The sequence below is a fragment of the Thunnus maccoyii genome, chromosome 6 (assembly GCF_910596095.1).
Source record: "Thunnus maccoyii chromosome 6, fThuMac1.1, whole genome shotgun sequence".
Classification (NCBI taxonomy): domain Eukaryota; kingdom Metazoa; phylum Chordata; class Actinopteri; order Scombriformes; family Scombridae; genus Thunnus; species Thunnus maccoyii.
In genome coordinates this window covers 15,328,888-15,347,771 of record NC_056538.1, presented here as the reverse complement: position 1 = coordinate 15,347,771, position 18,884 = coordinate 15,328,888, and the positions used below count along the sequence as shown (strand labels likewise).

The 18,884-nt window shown below is 37.9% G+C and overlaps 1 protein-coding gene and 1 long non-coding RNA gene across 6 annotated transcripts in view; one reads left to right on the top strand and one right to left on the bottom strand.

Moving 5' to 3' along the window:
- The window catches only part of pdgfd (platelet derived growth factor d), a 62,459-nt gene that overhangs the window by 32,655 nt on the left and 10,920 nt on the right, over window positions 1–18,884 (top strand). For 2 of the 5 annotated variants that reach the window (XR_006096699.1, XM_042415266.1), the window contains exons 2-5: window positions 793–1,003; window positions 3,168–3,354; window positions 11,536–11,595; window positions 14,148–14,361. Coding sequence is in view for 4 of the 5 variants with exons in the window: in XM_042415266.1 (XP_042271200.1) it covers window positions 793–1,003; window positions 3,168–3,354; window positions 11,536–11,595; window positions 14,148–14,361 (672 nt within the window). In the remaining variant the exon portion in view is untranslated. The remainder of the gene's footprint in view (window positions 1–792; window positions 1,004–3,167; window positions 3,355–11,535; window positions 11,596–14,147; window positions 14,362–18,884) is intronic. The other 3 variants (XM_042415268.1, XM_042415269.1, XM_042415267.1) reach the window with 2 other exon arrangements.
- Window positions 11,024–17,638, bottom strand: LOC121899437. The gene is made up of 3 exons (XR_006096700.1): window positions 17,578–17,638; window positions 17,381–17,490; window positions 11,024–11,138 (listed from the first exon to the last, which is right to left on the bottom strand). It is a non-coding gene; the product is annotated as an uncharacterized LOC121899437 (long non-coding RNA).

The window sequence follows — 18,884 nt, the reverse complement described above, 5'->3', positions numbered from 1 at the left end:
GTACATACCATGCATGCTTTCTTTGCTGTGTTGACAATACTGTATATTTTACAATGGTTTAGTTCCAGACTGACAGTGGTGATGTCAGACTGTGCATCAGTTGATCCAAAACAAGATATCTCAACAGCTGCTGGCCAGAGCACTACAAGGCAGGGTATAAATTAGAGCTGCAACTGACGATTATTTTTATTATCAATTAGCTTCTTGATTAATTGACTGATAGTTTGCAGCTCTAAAGAGTGTGAATATTTGTGGTCACCAGAGAATGATTCCTAATTTCAGGAGGGCTAGTTTTTCTTTGTATTAGCTGCCTGTATTCATGACTGAATATCAATGTGATTTTTTTGTTGACCCGTTGACTTTATCTCTAGAACCATCATCAGGGAAAATTTTCCACTCATGCACAAGAAATATCAAAATATAACAGGTGTGAAAAGGTCACACTATGGAGCAAGGAAAGACACAAACACACTCATGGACATCCTCAAAAACATGTTCGACAGATCCTTGCACATACAGAACAAGCAATTTGGAAGACTGGACTTAATGGGTATTCTCACCTTGTACCTCTATCCTTTATTTTTGAACTAGATATGTAAAAACCAAAAAAAAATTTGTGTGCATTGTTTGTCTGTGTATGTGTTTGTGCTTCTGTCTCTGTGCCAACATCCATTAAAGGCCACTTGATGTTTTTACATGTGGATTTTCATATTATGTGCATGTCAACAAGCTGCTTTGCTTGTGTCTATTTATTACTGGACTAACTAACTGATTAGTTGTAACCACTAACAGACAGCAATCGCCTCACCACAGACTTGTACCGCAAAGAGGAAAACATCACGGTAACACCGGTGGGTGGAGTCATCCACAGCCCACGCTACCCCAACGCTTACCCACGCAACCTGCTGTTGTCATGGAAACTGCTGTCACCACCAGGAAGCCTCATACACTTGGAGTTCGACGGACACTTTGGCCTGGAGGAGGCTGAGAACGGAGCGTGCAGGTAAAACATGACATACAGAAAGACCAAAAAGGAACAGAGTGAGAGGGGAGTAATAGGATTTAGAGGAGAGAATGAGAACAGAAGATATAGATTAGTGAGCAGGATGACATAAAACACCTTCAGAAAAAAAGATAAAACGAGAGAAGGACAATAACTGAATGATGGGAAAGAAGGATAGAGGTACGGAGTACAAAGGGGAGGAAGCATTGATGAATAACAAGGGACTGTAAGGGAGAAAAGTCAGATGAAAGTAACAGTGATTAAAGACAAGAGAAAGATCCAGCAAGTGAGAGAAGGAATGATTGAGAGGATGGTTTGGAGTGACAAAGAGAAGAGGAAAAGTTTGAGTAAAAACTGAAAAGACGTACAACAGTAAAACATGTAAAAATTATCTTATCATGTATGCACATTAGCACACCAACAATAAACTATGATTTAAAGGATGTGAGAGAAAAGAATATAAAAAGCTGAGGGGGTGGTATCACTTAGTTGAAGTGTGCTTTCTTGGCAAGAAGTATAAGAAGTTTGTCCTTGAGGGTTGAGGGGAGAAAATAGACTTTTTAATCCCCACATGCAACTCAGCTGTCTTTGTAAGCACTTTGCTGAAAAGACAAGGGGGAGCAGCAGGGGGAAAAGAGGGGGAGGAGAGATTTGGAAAGGTAAGAAGAGGGAGAGAGGAGCTTTGCTTGGTTTTTCAAATCTTGTATGTCACATTGACTTTGTGTGTGTGTGTATTTGTGTGTGTTTTTGATAGATGGACTTACTAGTTGACTGGGGGATTGATTGCTGGAACGTTGAGTCAAAGTTATTCTAAACATTTCCCTCCAAAATACTTGTTTTCAAGGACTTTGGCAGAGTGGTATGAGAACACAACATAAATTTGTCTCAAATTTGTCCTAAGACCCTAAAACTAACCTAAACAGCACTTTAGAGTATCAGAAGGAACTAAATGTGCAAATGTGCAAAACAAATTCGGTCTTTTTTGTTGTTTTGGCCATCATTTTTTATCATTTTATGATAACACATTACTCACCAATAATGAGTAATCATGGAGATATGGAAACACAGCAGTATGGCCCAAGTCTGATGTGGCAAGAAATATGAGCAGTTAGGCTATCAGACAAGTTGAAAATAACACAGCAGTTTAGCCATATTTTTTAAACCTATAAAGGAATAGTTTAACATATTGGGAAACACACTTATTTGTTTTCTTGCCAAGAGCTTGATGAGAACATCGATCCCACTTGGGATGCTGGAGCTAGCAGCCAATTAGCACAAAGACTGGAAATGGGGGGAAACAAGTAACCTGGCTCTGTTAAACGGTAACAAAATCTGGAGAACTAGCAATTCTAACAGTCACCAATTAACACTGTACAGTATATCTCATGTGTTTAACCATTACAAGAACCAAAGTGTAAATATGACAAGTTGTGAGAGGTTATGTGCAGAGCGATTTCTTGGCTGGGAGCAGTTACTTCCCATAACATGCTATAACATGTCAATTAGTGAGCTTAAGAGGAGCTGGTAGTCACATTTTGTTACCTTTGGACAGAGCCAGTCTTTGTGTAAAGCTAAGCTTTAGCCTGGCTGGAGCCTAATACTTAAAGGACACACATGAGAGTGATATCGATCTAACTCATGGCAAGAAAACAGATAAACATATTTCTCAAAATGTTCCTTTAATTTGGATATAAAACTGAGAGAAAACACAGTAGATAATAATCCTTTAATGCACAGAAAAAACTGTGTGTGTAACTACTGTGAGTATGGAAGATCATAGTTGTCTGTAAACTGTGATAACTGTGATGAATGTTTATGGTGGATAGTTTGGGTCATAATTTTACCATTCACCTTGGTTTCTACTCAAAAATGTTTGGGCAACCTGTATGATCATCAGTTTGCTTGTTTCCTGCCCCACTGCATTCCTACATCCCAATTAAGCAGTTAACTTGGTGAGTGCAATGTTGTCGTTACCCAAAAAATGAAAACCTTTCCCAACTTTTCCATTTGTGAGACAGAAACATTCATCTGTTCATGTTTTTCTTCAGTTTCAAAATCTCACCTTTTATATTTTATTGACATGTTCAGTGTTTATCATCTGTCTTTTTCTCATTCTTTCCTCCCACACATTCATCTGCCTCTCTATCTCTATCTCTCACTCCAGGTATGACTTTGTTGAAGTGGAGGACCAATTGGAGACCAGCACTATAATTTGGGGTCGCTGGTGTGGGCAGAAGGCACCGCCTAGCCTCAACTCCAAAACCAACATGCTCAGAGTCACCTTCAAGTCTGATGATTACTTTGTTGCAAAGCCGGGATTCAAAGTCTACTACTCGCTGCTGGTGAGAGAGGTACTTACACTAAGACACACACACACACACACTATAACACACACACACAGCTGACGATGAATCATGAGCTGTTATATGGGACACAGCTTAAAGTTTTTATTATATTTTTTGTCACGTTGAGTTCAGTTTGAGTACCACTGCAATACTCCAGATAAAATGTTTCTTTCACTCTTTTACCTCCACTTGACAATAAAGGATAGAGATAGAATGATGGGGGGAGGGAGGGGGGGCAATAGATGGGCAACCCAGTCTCATGGCAGTTTGTGAAATAATCACAAAATTGAATCTATAGATTTGTGCACATGGGCACGAATTTTCCATTTTTTTCAGGACACTAAGCACAACTTTCAAACTAATTTCAATTGGAATATCTTTTGTGCCTTTTTTTTCTGTCAGTCAGCAATCTGGAGCACAGAAGCTGTATTGTTTTTTCTCACTTGTTATCTTTTTTTAAAAACTATAACTATTACATTACTCAACATTTAATCATGAGATTTTCTCCTTGTTTTTATTTCTTTATTTGAATTTTATCAGTCCACCTCAGTCTGGTGGGCGGACCAGAAGACCTGCCACCTGGAAGTATTTTCCTCACTATCACTGTGTTATGATTTTCTTTTAATATCTTTAACATTTCTAAGCACAAAAACACAAAACTGTCCTTGATAACTCTGCAATATGAGAGGTTAAGGTTAAGGCCATCAATTTTAATTATTTTTCCTTCAATTCTGAAAAGAAAGGGTTTTTTTTGTCAGTTTTCAATTGTGGAATCGGCTGCATTACACATGAGCCTCATTCACCATTATTCCAAATAAAATACATTCATTTGAAAGTCATGCTTAGTGTCACCAAAAAAATGGAAAGTAGGTGTACGATTCAATATCATGACTATTTCACAAACTGTCATGAGACTGGGTTGAGATGGGCACAGAGGAAGGGAGAGGGGGAGGATCTAGTAACAACATTCTGTCAAAATTGGCAAAAATTGACATTTGGTTATTCCTTCTAAAAATACGAATGGTTCGAACCACTCAAATATCTATTTTTGCGTATTATGTCCTACGGCATAAGGGCAAACCTACACAACGAGAGACATAACTACATAATTACATGAATATAATATATATAATAATAATAATAAAATAATGTCCTATACCGTAAAACTTCATTTAAATACCATAGACCTCTCTCTCTCTCTCTTTCTCTCTGTGCACCATGGTTGGTGCTAAACTGAGAACGCACTGTCTCTCACAGTGAGATCAAAGGAATGATTCGTAATTAATGTTATTCAATAGCCTAACTTTTAAAAAGGTTAGGTAATATTCATACTGGTCACCAAAATCTTAAGTATTTCCAAATGGAGCTTTTTAGATTGCTCAGAGTGCAAATCATTCGCTCTAGCCGAGTTAGGTTGTGAACTCTCTGCCATCATTACCACATGGTTGTTGTTTAATTATTTGCAGGTTTCAGCTTGACATACATTTCATTTTCAATCAATGAGAGTGATGTTGTATGACTCCTGTCTGTCATGCAGTGCATTCAGTGCAGCAGCCCAGGCCCAGGCGAGAATTCGCAAGGCAGACAGCAGCAGTAGTAGTGCTGCTTTTTTTCACAACTGAATATTAATTTTCACAATCAAATATTGTTTTGGGGGATTTATTTACAAGTTGATTATATAATCGAATTAATAATATTCGTTGACAGCCCTATAACACTGTCGATAAAATGCCAAAATGTATTAGCCGACTGTTCTTTTTTCACACGTCCACTTGACAGTAAAGGAGAGATGGAGGGATAGGGGAAGGAGGGCAGGAGGAAGGGAGCGAGGATGAGAAAATGTTCTCTTAAAGGCTGTCAAATGAACAGTTAAGGAGATTATCTTTGTCATTCTGTCAAGAAGAGGAAAGAAGAAAGAGAGGGACTCAGATTTGAAGATGTTCTCCAGCCCTATAATCAGAGGGGAAAGGGGAAGAGAAAGAGCAGCAGAGAGACAGAAAGGCATTTAAAGATGTTCCCTGGCTTCCTCTTTCATGAGTGCAGAGGAGAGGGAGAGGGGAGAAGACACGGCATCACAGACGGGGTTGAACTGCTGGCATTGCTTATTATCTGAGGGGAAAAAAAGAAGAAAAAAATGGTATGAGCACAGATGGAATAAAGGGCAAGACAGAGAGAGAGAAATACTGTGTTTGCAGATGATCTTTTGCTTTCATGTAGTCATTTTCACATAAAAGCCCCTGTGAAAACATTTACCCTGTCTATCCTCATGATCTGCACTGAAAGCTCAACACATTATCAACAGAACCTCATTTGGGCACTGTAGTTTCAATCCTGTCTCCTAGAAATTCATTTATTTACAACTAAGTTGCAAAAGCAAATCAATTTGAATGAAACTTAATGGAAGCAAGATCATATTTTCTAGTAACATAATGAGGGAATGTTGCTGTAATTTTTTAATGACTATGTTTAGACACAGGCAGCACTTGGTTACATTTAGGAAAAGATCAGGGTCTTGTTTTAGTACAGAAAAAGTCTGCAATGACTTGAGGCACAAGACACAATGTATTTATTAACATTTAACCAAAATCACAATCGTTCACTAACCTCAACCAACCTTTTGTAATCTTTTGTCGTCTAAACAAAACCACAGACATGAGTCAGAATGAGAAACCTGTTCTCCGGTGTCATAGTCATGCACTTTGTAAGCCCACCATCTGCTGCAAGACATAGAAGTAGTGCTTCATTCACTACTAGTTGATAATCAATCAGTCAATCAAGAGAAAATTAAATGCCGACTATTCTGATAATTGATTAAACGTTTCATTAATCCATTCAATCGTTTGAGTAATGAGTCATTTTCTGAGTCAGTTCTCTGGTTCCAACTTCTTAAATGTGAATATCTTCGGGTTGTGGACGATTGGTCGGGATAAATGAAGACCTTTTAGTTTTCATCTTAGGCTTTGAGAAACCGTAATTGACATTTTTCACAATTTTCTGACATCTCATAGATGAAACAAGTAATCACGTAATCAAGATAATTATCCACAGATTAACCAATAATGAAAGCAATCGTTAGTTGTGGCCTGAGTTCACTCAGAAAAACATTGCTTTTGAACATTATCCAGGCAGTAATTGCATTTGAACATTTCAAGTTGCACAAAGCATCAAATAAAAGCCAAAAATTACCGGTTTAGTCACATTTTTTCCAATTGAAGTCAGACAACAGGATTGCAGTGGCATCTCTAGCAAATAAAAAATAAAATCAAGATAATCGCAGCAATGCGGGTGACCTCAAAGTCTCACACCACGACAAATTCATATGTCTTACATTGCTATGGCAATATGCAAACGAGGAGCACAGACGGTAATAGAGGAATCTCACAGCAATAAACTGTATGTTTGAGCCAAATGAGATCTTAAATGACCTGAACCAAAAATACTACAAAGCAGCCTCATGACTTTCCAATAGAATGACAATAATGACAATGAAGTACCTCAAAATTGTACTTAAGTACAGTACTTGAGTAAATGTATTTACTTTACTTTCCACCACTGCATAAACCACCAACAACTCCCAATTACCTTTCTCTGTCTTTTCTCCCTGCCCCGCTTTGTTATTTCTCTGCATGTCAAATAATCACACCTCTGTCATTTTAAAACAGAATCCAACTCTGGAGGCTAATCACCTTATTTGATCAGTTTTACCCATTTCTCAAAGTGCTCATGCGTATGTTTGTGTCTTTCCCTGTTTCACACACGGCTTCCCTTCAGCTAGACTGGCGCAGTGTGTGTGGCTTAATTTAGTAGGTCTAATTTGTTCTCTCCAGACCTGTCGAGCAGATAAGAAGAAGGAGGCAGAGAGAGGAAAGGGGGAAGAGAAAAGCAGAGAGAGAATGAGCAGAAGCAGCATTGGAAGGAGAGAACAGGTGTCTGAGATGGTATCAGCATGTCAGCTAATGACTAAAACAATCTGAACTGAGAGAGGCAGAGAGAGAGAAGCAGTTGTGAGGTAGTGAGAGATATGAAGTGGACTGAGGCGGACTAGATAAAAGAAAAACCATGAGGCAAAGTAAAACAGCATCAGTATGAGAGAGAAAACACTGACTGGAGTCAAATGGAAACATACAAGGAAAAGAGTGAAGAGGCCAAAACAAAATGTGATTTTATTACTAGCCTAAATCCCCTCCGTGTTTTAACTATGAACAATCCAGAACCCAAGTTTGACCTGTACAACATTATTCTTAAAAGATCTGTTGCTGTGTGTCTTGGGTCTGTCTAATACCAGATGTTGAAAAGGTATTACGTAAGCTTCGCAGAAAGCAGTCTGTGGAAATAGCCTTTACGGTATCTGTCACCTGTGATAACAGCAGCTTAAGTTACACTAAAATTACACTGAAATCAGCTGTCTCACTCACTGTGTCATTACAGGAACCACAGGAAAAAAGAAGCTTTATTGATTTTGATTATTGAAAAGGCGCACTGATTGTGGACTTTGAGCAAAATGAAAGTCATTTATTTGTTTATGGCAGTGTATGGATAGTTGTTTGCTAGCTAGCTGTTATTGCTAGTGTTTGTAACCTAAATCGCTGAAGTACACAACATATTCTTCTGGGGTTTTTGGCAGCTAATAAACAGCTTCAGGCGTATTACCATCACACTTTGCACAGGGAATGGACCAACCTTGATTTGCATGTAGCCTGGGAAAACCAAGATGGATTGCAATCAGAATTGTGATCTAGCCAACGGATGCAGCTAAGTGTGGACAAACGTGTATTGAATGGCATCTGGATTTTATCTAGTTATAAGACATTTGAAGTGACAGTGTAAATGGGGCCTATTTGGGGCTGTTCAGTTCAACCAAATTTCGGATTGGGTCTATTTTGGATGATGAGTTTTAAATTTACATTTATTTCTTTTACATGAATACAGCTGCATCCGTCTCCAAAAAAGAAAAAAAACAAAAGCCCAAAATCTGCAGGCAAAACTGTAGTTGAACAGAGGGCTTTCATTATTCATGTCACTGTTTTTTCTCCAAAGCATTATTTCTTTGATCCTTTTCAAATCTTGTTTTCAGCGAGTATGATTTGTCATCTGGAGTGCAGGCTCACATTAAATAATTAGGGCTTGTGATAGCATTTTAAGATGTATTTGGTTGCCTTGTAAAGGCTGAGGGAAATACTTTATGAGGGCACAAACCAGCCTCATCATAATTATTGTGAATATAGGATCTCCACAAAACCTTACAGATTTTTGTTTTATGTTTGTTTAGTTGGTTTTGTATGTCCTTTTTCCAGTACTGATTGTCTGATATCATATGAGTAACAGAAATATTTTTGGGGGATGAGTATTCTTGGGAAGTGCTGCTAAGCCTGGTGCAGTGGGAGGAAGACTATTGATCAAGAAATATGATCCAGGTTTGTTCCCAGAATCTCCTTCCTGTGTCATGAGTCATTCCTCATGTGCATTTCCCATACAGAATGGGCTCATAGAATATGACCCATGTTTTTAACAAGTTTATGTAAGATTTTCTTGGTGGCACTATTTAGCACTAAGTTCTTCTTATATATGCACCAAGCAAATAAGTGATGCTGCTGGAGACATTAGATACATAACTCCCCATGAATGACCAAACCACCTGCTGGTATCAGTGTGAAACTTAATTTCAAGATAGATTAAGTTAGCACTTCAGCACTGTGTAAATCAATCAGTAACAGAGGCTAGCAAAACTAATATATTTCTCTAAATATACTGCAGATTAAGGCCAGAAGTATCACAGTAAACTACAACAAAGAAAAGCAAAAGTGCTACATGACTCGAATGAGCATTTTCCTGACTTTAACTTTGAAATTAGTTCCGACTCAGACACAAATGAAACAGTATAAATGTGGCTGGTGTGTTTCATCTGCTAAGTTAAATGTCCTCTGGCTGAAAGTAAGATAACTAGTTGTGCAGGGTAAAAGTCGACAGGGAAATTCTCTTGCCTTTCTGACCATCCACCACACATTTAATCTTCCGTTGCTCCAGTGTCCAACTGTACAAAATGGAGGTTGAAAGGGCACAGCTCCCTGGTGTCCCCTCCACTAGACTGCTACTGTAAATAAGAATTTGCTCACTCACTACCAGTGAATATGGTGGCTTAAATATTCTTCTGTAACAAATATTGTTTCATGAATCATATAAAAACTAGGTTCAAAAACATTTCACCTACAAATAACTAGCTTCCTTTAGCAACTATGTTTGGCACATTCTCAAAGATATGTTATCCTTTTGTAATGTAGTGCAATTGTAGATGTAGCCAACATGTGCATGCTTTTTATTAATATAATTATGTGTATTTACTTAATATATTTTCTTTATTATGAGATATCACAAAATCCCGGATTTAAAATGTTACATTGCCGTCTTTATGCAGTTTTAATAATCGATTAAAAATGATTTGTCATGATAACATGTCGTAACACAAAAAACATCAAACAATGACCAGTTAATAGATAAGAGATAAAGTTTGATACTACAGCTGGTAGGTAGCTACAGTCTGAGTTCTCAAAGATTTTCAGCCCTCCGTATAAGTTCTGATCCCTGTCTCTTAAACTTTTTTCCAACCCTATTAAGTGACCCAGATGTGCTTGACATGAAGCATTTAACCTTAAAAGGAGATGAGAGAAGGAATCTGTAAACATGCATTCACTCGCAAGTAGACACACAGACACACACACACACACACACACACACATACACTCACAAGAAACCTTCTGACCTCATTCACAGCTGGTCTGGGTGTGTGTGTGTGTGTGTATGAGTACATTTATTCAAAGGACACATGGGAGAATCTGTTAAACAAAAAACCTTTGCACACTGACAGGCTTTGATGTCAACTCTATTACATTCAAAGACACACACTTACACACACACACACAGAGACAAAGTGAGGGCACTGTGTCTTTGAAGTGTGGTCAAGACAGATTTACTGTTCCACATTGACCGGAGAAGGTATTTAAGACTCTTCAAGGAGAGGGATTCAATAGCCAGTGAGATTTTATGTGTGTGTGTGTGTGTGTACAGAGTGATGCCAGAGACTGTGTGTGTGTGTGTGTGTGTGTGTGCGCAAGAAATCCAACTCTGGTCAAGGCACGTTTAGGTAATAAACACCCATCAGACTGACATATTTGGCACACATACACACTCTTTTTCTTTCATCCTGTCTCATTCTCTCTCTCATACACTCACACACACACACACACACACAGACACACACACACACACACACACACACACACACGCAAAGGCATGCTGTGACCAGCTTCATTTGAAATTCTTTGGGATTTTGCTGACAAACCTGACAGTCCTTCAGTTCGACAGGCAGACACCTGAATATCTTGGATAGCCTTAGATAACATGTGAACACTCCACCCCATCTTTGGCAGCACAGGTTTCCATCCCGACTGATGATTGTGATTTTTCCCTAACCTTGACATAGTTGCCTAACCTCAGCCATTACCAACAGCTCCTGTTCTGTAGTTGCTATGTGCAGATTCTGTAGGAGTAGCACACTGAGAATAAGAGTAGAAATATATATAATATGAACATTATGTCTGACAGAATGAGAAAAATATAACCTGCAGTATGTGGCATTACCATTAAAGTGCTATGCGCACCACTAACCTTTTTGGCTCAGTCGTCCATCTCATAGAAAACTTCCATTCCATTTCAGATTGACTAAAGGGTTGTAGTGTTAATGCAGTAAATCTCTATGGCGTATGGATGGTACAGCTCAAAACAATCCTTGTTTTCTGTAGAAAAGCAGGAAAAAGCGTGACATTATGATACCAGGACAAAAAGTCCCATTTTCTGACAAAAATTTGGTATCGACACAGTTGACCATTTCTTCCCAACAATCATTGTTGGTGTCTTTTAAACATCTGCCTCTAAGATTAACCATTGCCATGATCTTAACTAGACTTCACCCAGTATTTTCAGTTACCTTAACTTAACCATACCTTGGTTTAATTAGTAATTTATTTGCCAAGCCAAGCAGACCAATCACATATCATATTAATGTAGCCTCTGCCTGTATTTATTGTGATGTGTCAGTATTTTTGAGGAGGTACATGTAAGCCACAGGTTTCTTGTATTTTCAGTTCATTGGTTGATTGATTGATTGATTATTTCTGCCTTCCATTCCTGCAGTATGACTCTCCTCTGCCTGCATCCAACACCAACTGGGAGGCTGTCACTATGCCCGTGTCGGTGAGTCATACACACTTTATGAATTGTTAAAATCTTAAAATGAATATCAACTAGGCATGCTTGACCTCAGTTATAATTAGAAATATTGACCACTAAATAAAAGAAATAAATGCACATGTAATAGTTTTGAACTATAGAAAGAAATACACAGCGAGGAAAATGCCATCACCATCATCATATCATATCATATAATTTCATATCAAAAATATCCATGTTTTTAGAAAACTTATACTCCATTCTTCCTAGCTATTTTTTTGCTGGTGGAACATACTATTTATAACTAAAGCACACAGAGGAACAATGGCTACACTAATAATAATGTCATATGGTCCATTTGCATGGGCCAACACACTCTCACATAAGATACATTAATGCATGTCTGTACTGTATGTATTATGCATGAAGCCTGAGATGTAAAATGACATGCTTCCTTAGACTAATGTTTTTGTAAGTATGTATAATCAGTGTAATTTGTGTGTGTCTGTGTGTAAGTGCAGTGGGGTTCAGTGACATATGTGATTATAATAATTAGTGTGCATTGAGCTGTATGGCAGTTTTTCTGCATGGATTGATAATGGTTATGTGTGTGGGGGTGTATGTTTTTGTGTGCGTATGTAAGTATATGTCAGTGCCAGTGCAGATGGCATGTGCATGTACAATTTGTTAGCCTCTTACATTCAAATGGCGCTCTGAGACACTATCTTTCCCACTGATTTGTGGTTGTTTTATTAAGTTCATGTTTGTAACTGTTTCACACTACTAGTCAAATCTAAAGAGTGATACATTCAATAGCTTATTAGCTTATTAACTTCTCATTGTTATGCTGAATTTGAGATTTTTAAAAAAAAACTGTTATACCAAATGCTACAGTTTATAGTGAAGATACATACAAATTTTACTATTACATGAAAATATGTAGTTATTTGGAAAGTAATCTAATGGAGCTTTTGACTTGACTAAAATACAACATACAGTTGAGATGTCAAGTCATAATTTATTTTACATAAGCCAGGGTCACATTTATATAGCATAGTAGGGTGATACTTACATTATCCATTTTAATTTATACTGATTAAGTCACTGTATTGAAGCTCCTACAATAAATGTTAACAAATGTGATGTACCAGAGTTGCACTTCTGTTCCCATGTTAGATTTAATGAATCTTCTCATCACCCTTGTCCGTTGACCTGCATGGGAGTCAGTGCTGATTATGATAAATGGATGGTAAATAGACTGCTTTTACATAGCGCCTTCCTAGTCTTCCGACCATTCAAAGCGCTTTACATTACATGCCACATTCACCCATTCACCTTCGTATGCTAATGGTAGAGGATGCCATGCAAGGTGCCAACCTGCTCCCCAGGAGGAGTTTCTAATCATTCATGCACACACTAACACACTGATGGCACAGCCTTCGGGAGCAATTTGGGGTTCAGTATTTTTCCCAAGGACACTTCGACATGCGGACTTCCGATTAGTGGAAGGTCCACTCTACCTCCTGAGCCACAGCCGCCCCCTGGCAGCTAATGTCACAAGTTTAATAGTCTTACATGCCTCCTACCTAGATAAATAGCCTGTAGGAGAGGGCAGTGTTCACTGTAGTGGAAAACTAATAAAATATAGAGCAAAATCACATTTGAAAGTACATGTTTCATATGAGAATGGCATTATAATCTTTTTATTTTTTTTTTCTCATTTTTTTCTTATCTCCATCTCAGCCTACATTACACATAACACAGACTCAGTTCAGGATTGAATGACAGTTTCTGATATATATCTGTAGGTTTTTGTTACCCAGGTTTAGAAGTATGTTGCAAAAATAATGATACCAACAAAATAAGTATAGGATATTATTACCAATTCAGTATGGTTATTATTTTATTAAGTTTGGGGAGAAAAAATGCATTCTACAATACAGAAAGATATAACAACAGTATGTTAATTTAAATTTATTATAAATTTAGAAATAGGGTAGAATATAACATAAAAAGAGCTACACTGTCTTCATCAGGTCTCTTAAAAAATCTGCTTTCCATTTAAAGCCAAAGTGTTTAGCGAGGATCTCCTAAAAGACTTGAAGTGTTAGAGCAATCTGAGTCTGTATGATCAACAGGGACTGTGACCTTTATGCTCGGGGTTCTTTCTTTCTTTGTGGAGCTTATCTGTCGATATCTCAAAATCCTCCCCTGAATCCTCGGATATCTTTTCAATGCTTGCAAAGAAACAGTGCTGACCTCCCCACAAGAGCATATGCTGTAACAAGACTGAGCAATAAAATATGCAGTTTTTATGTCACAAAGAACATTGTCAAGGATTAGTTGACAGAAGTATATACACACACCCCCTATGCACGGCTGTCACCCTGAAACCTGACAGGAAACTGCTAAAATATATTTAGCAAAACCACCTGTTTCACTACCAGACACTGCAAAACACTGAGACTTGTCCTCTGAATCTCCAGTAACCATTTAAATTGGGTAGCATTATGGAGTTAGAGTAACAATAGAATTTAATAATGTTGTCTTTGTCTTTTGACCTTGGCTCTTTGCAGGACAGTGGTGGCGGGCAGGTGTCAGCAGCGGTCACACAGGTTCCATTCTCCTTGGAGGATTTGGACCGGACCATAGCTGCCTTTGACACTATAGAACAGCTTCTCAGATCCCTGAACCCAGAGACCTGGAGGCAGGACCTGGACACCATCTACACTCAAACACACATACATTATAGATCCAGGGCCTATCATCTGGCTAGCAGGCATAATAAAGGTAAGATATCCAAGTTTTGGATCACCCTATCCCATATCTCTTTCCATATTGCTCCACAAGCCACTATGACCCACAAGCGGTCAAGTGCGGTTTTATAATGGGTGCGGTTAGCTAGTTGCCCACAGTCACATTTGATTGGATTAATTTTTGTAAACACCCCTGAGTTCAAGATGAATCATCAAACATTTGGAAAATGTTTTGCAAAAGGAGGAAAGACAGGAATTTTGATATGAAAATATGAAAATAGTCAAAAATTATGTTTTGGACAAATATTTGCAACATAACATGAGACAGCTGAACAATTAACACATGGACAGAGGATTAGAACAGTGAAAATGTAGTTCTTATTTCACTCTCTTCAAGTATATGACCAAAAAGTAAAGAAAATTTCACAGCATTAATATAGTCACTAATGTACAAAGTATAGCCCTGCAGTTGAAGTCTAGGTTGCATAAAATGCATTTAACATTCTATAAGAAGCAGCGTTCTGTTGCTGTATAAAAAATCCACACAGAGTCATTTAAAGAATAATGCTAAATGAGGCTTTTAATTCTAGCCCTAAGACCCCAAAAAAGATACCAGATACCAAGTTCAATGTCAGGAAAAATAATGATGCAGCCTCTTTGGTTTTAATATTTCATTTTCAATAGAGGGATCATTTGGATCAAGCAGACATATTACATATGTTTTATACTGTTTGATTATATATTGTCCTCTTTGAACTTTGAAGCAATATAAAAAGAAATGGAACAAAAAGTCACTGCTCTTATGAGTCCAACATAAGCATGATGTAGGAGGAGATCTTAGAATTACATTTAAGTATAAATCCAAGAGGACTTTTATAATGAGCTCCCAGGACTGGTGGTGACATGCAGAGTTAGTAAAGTTAATGCAAGGAAAATGAGAGCAGTGATATACTCTGGGAGCAGATTGTTGCCTTATGGTCTAATATAGCACAGGTGACAGCCAATGAAAACTGACATGCTAATGAAGTGCTGCATATTCAACTGAAACATCGTTACACAGCCTGCAAGTAAGATAGAGGGCTACAATAACATCAAGTTGTCTGGTGATAGGTTGTATCTCTACACACTTGAAGGATAGGTTCACAATTATTCAAGTGTCTTAAAACAATAGTCAGGTTTTTCTTGCTGTAATCATTCTTCCTGTTCATGAAGTCCATTATAACACCCCTTTCTAATGTGCTTTCAATGTAAGTAACGGGGAATACAATTCACAGTCCTCATTTTGTTCCAAAATGTATTCCAAAATTCATCTGCAGCTTATCTTCCAAAGTTGCAAACTTTTTAGTACAAAATTCCCTCATTTTGTTACCATCCTACACTGTAGCTCAACAGGAAAATATTGTCCAAAAGAAATGCTACTTTGGAAGATATCCATTTAATTTTACTAACTCAGACTGCTGGAGCATCATATTAGCTTCAGATAAACATTTAATGTATTTTTGCTAGAGGGAGGACTATTATGGATCCCCTAATGGTCAGTATAAACAGGAAAAATGATTGTGACAAGCAAAACCTCTTGTCCTCTGTATTGTTTTAAGATAGTCTTGAAAAATTTTGAACCTATCCTTTCATTTGACATGTAAGGAGGAATACATAAAGGTAGAAGAAATATTGGTGTATTTTACTCCCTTGCTCTGAATGTAGGAACTGGAAAAATAGAATTAAAAGAGCACTGATAGAGTTTTGCTACATAAACAGTTTGTGTTTGAAGGGAGGTATATATAGAAATTAAAATACATTTTTCTTTTTTCAAATTTTCTGTTGATATAAAAGATCATTATGTTAAAAAAAAAAAAAAAAACTACTGCTCATATTTTAATGCAACAACATACCCTGACTAAGTTGTTGTTGCTTCATCAAATGAGAAATTTATCCTCTAGGGGGTCTGAAAGTGAGTCAGTGACAGATTTAAGGTGAGACAGGACCAACAGTTCAAGGCAGTGATTTACTATGAAGTCAGTGCCAACGACCTGGAGTCACTGAGGCAATGGATGCACAGAGATAGCGGATGTCTTAGAGTAGATATGACAATTTGGCACACATACATTTATTACACACACACAGTCGTGGGGGAGTGTGTTTGGGGATGTGTGTCTTGTCTATAGAAGCCTTCAAGCTTGCAACAGAGCGGAGTGCTTTCGACCTCCTCTCTCTCACCTGTACCTCTGTATCTTTCTCCAAGACTCTCTCCCTCTTTCTACCTGAGGGCTCTCCTGTTCCTCAGTAAATATATGCACTTGACAGCAAATCTATCTCTATTTATCAGTGCATGTGTGTTCCCTGCTGGCATGAGACAGCGCCATATATGGGGAGTCAGTGTATGTTGCACCACTACAGAGAGGTGCATAGGTTCTGCAGGTCTTTGATACACTGTACCAGCGTACCTCTCTCTAATTGGAAATTCAGCATGTGCAGCAGAGCAGAAATCTGCCACAGTCAGCAGCTTAGCTTTGTTTTCATTAAGACACACACACACACACACACACACACACACACACACACACACACACAGCAGCTCACAACCTCCTTTGTTCCCATGAAGGACAGTAAGGCTGATCATAATATTAATTGGGACTCTAAATTCACAAACAAGTTAACATAAAATCATAATAATCCTCATACAAGCCAAGAAAATCTCAGAAATACTTGTATAGGACTGGAGCAGAATATGTTCTGTACTTTTCACACACATACACACACACATTGGTGACTGTGTGAGTGAGTGACATAGCCATTCTTGCAGTCTTGCTTGCTCTCAGTCTTTCTGTCTTTTTCTCTCCCACACTCCATGACAGGGTTCCACACCACTGCTTTTCTGAGATTACACTTATTCCTCTTAAACAGACACAAACTCAACCCTGCAAGCACAGACACACACTCATATACAGCACAGACACACATACACACCCACACAATCAGAGCATAAAAACCAACATGGGACCTGTGTCTTTGTGTGACTCGTATGAGCAAGCACCTTACCCAAACACACATACCTGTTATTCCCTGCATTTGGTCTCAGAAGACAGAACTGAGTTTGCCCGTCACAGACAATGGAGTAGAAAGTGCTTTTGTAGCAGCTCTTTTACGCCAGGCCTTGCATCACCTCGGGACATGTGTAAACAAACATTAGAGACACCCGTCATGACTCCTGTCATCCTCACAATTCTGTCATCAACTTTGAAACCATTACCTGTTAGAAAGCTACTATTTTGTTCTTCAAGGGAATCAAAAACAGAAATGATGGGTTCTCTGTCACCTGTAGTTTTCACAAAAAAAAGGGAATGCAGTCAAAAAGATTTCTTTGATCTGGCTGTAAGAAAAGGTATATTTAATGTAACAGAATGACAGGAGTGTACTGTAGCTGTGGGTGCTGAGATGAATTCTTCATGCTGATTCACCCTCCATGATGTTACATCTCAGTTTAGTAAGTTACTTTAAGTAGTGTTTGTTGTGTCTGTGGCTACATGGAACATAACATTTTGTCCTTTTATCACTGCAAGTATAATTCTTTAATAGCAGATGTGCTATTGTAAATGATAAACCTTTAACAGATGGCTGCATAGCCAGTATCATTCAGACAGTTAAGCATAATTTGCTACATGTGGATCCTGAAGAAAGACATTGACTGCAGTCAACATTTTCAATTACCCATAAGGCCTATAAGGTTTTGGTTGAGACACACATAATACTCGTAGTATTGCTTATTTCATACACAATGAAGATGCCTTACATATAATACAAAATACAAAGAAAAGTTTGTGCAGAATAACGCATTGCATTTCTTAAAATTGTCTCCTTTTAGTATTTTAGAAGTCAAAAGAACTTCAAACTTGGTTTTACTGTTTTATAAGATAATTAAGTAGGATAAGTCAACCTTAAGTAAAAGCTCATTATTTTCAGTTTCTAGCGATTTCCATGGAAAAATGGCCAGATTTATTAAAATGATTGGATCAGGATTAAAGTGATTTTCACCAGTGATTTTCTTGTTTGCGTTGGATACAAAAATCCAACGCAAACAAGATTTTTTGAAATATCACACACAGACACTCTGTTTCAATCAGTTGGCCTTATTTAACCTCTTAAAGCTCACACAAATACACACATAATCCACTTTTCCTTTAGCCTGTTGTACTCAATAGCAGATGTGCATACAACAAATATCTCTAGGATAGACTGCAGGGATTTTAGAGTGACAAACAGATGCATGCATACAAAGTGCACAAAGTAGCTTCTATTTACTGCATTTCTTTTCTATTTTCTTCTAATCTCTAATCTTATTCTGTTGTTATCTCACCATGGCACTTAAAGGCCTAGAGACAGAAAACACATTCTATGATTATGGGCAATTTAGAAACACTTAAATGGAATCATAATCAAGGTTGCCAGTATAAACGGAGCACCTTTATCTTACATCTCCCTCTATATATAATGCTAAAGCAAATGATGATAACCTCTTCTCTGTCTCTTTTTCTATTGTTGTTCATTGTTCATTGGGCG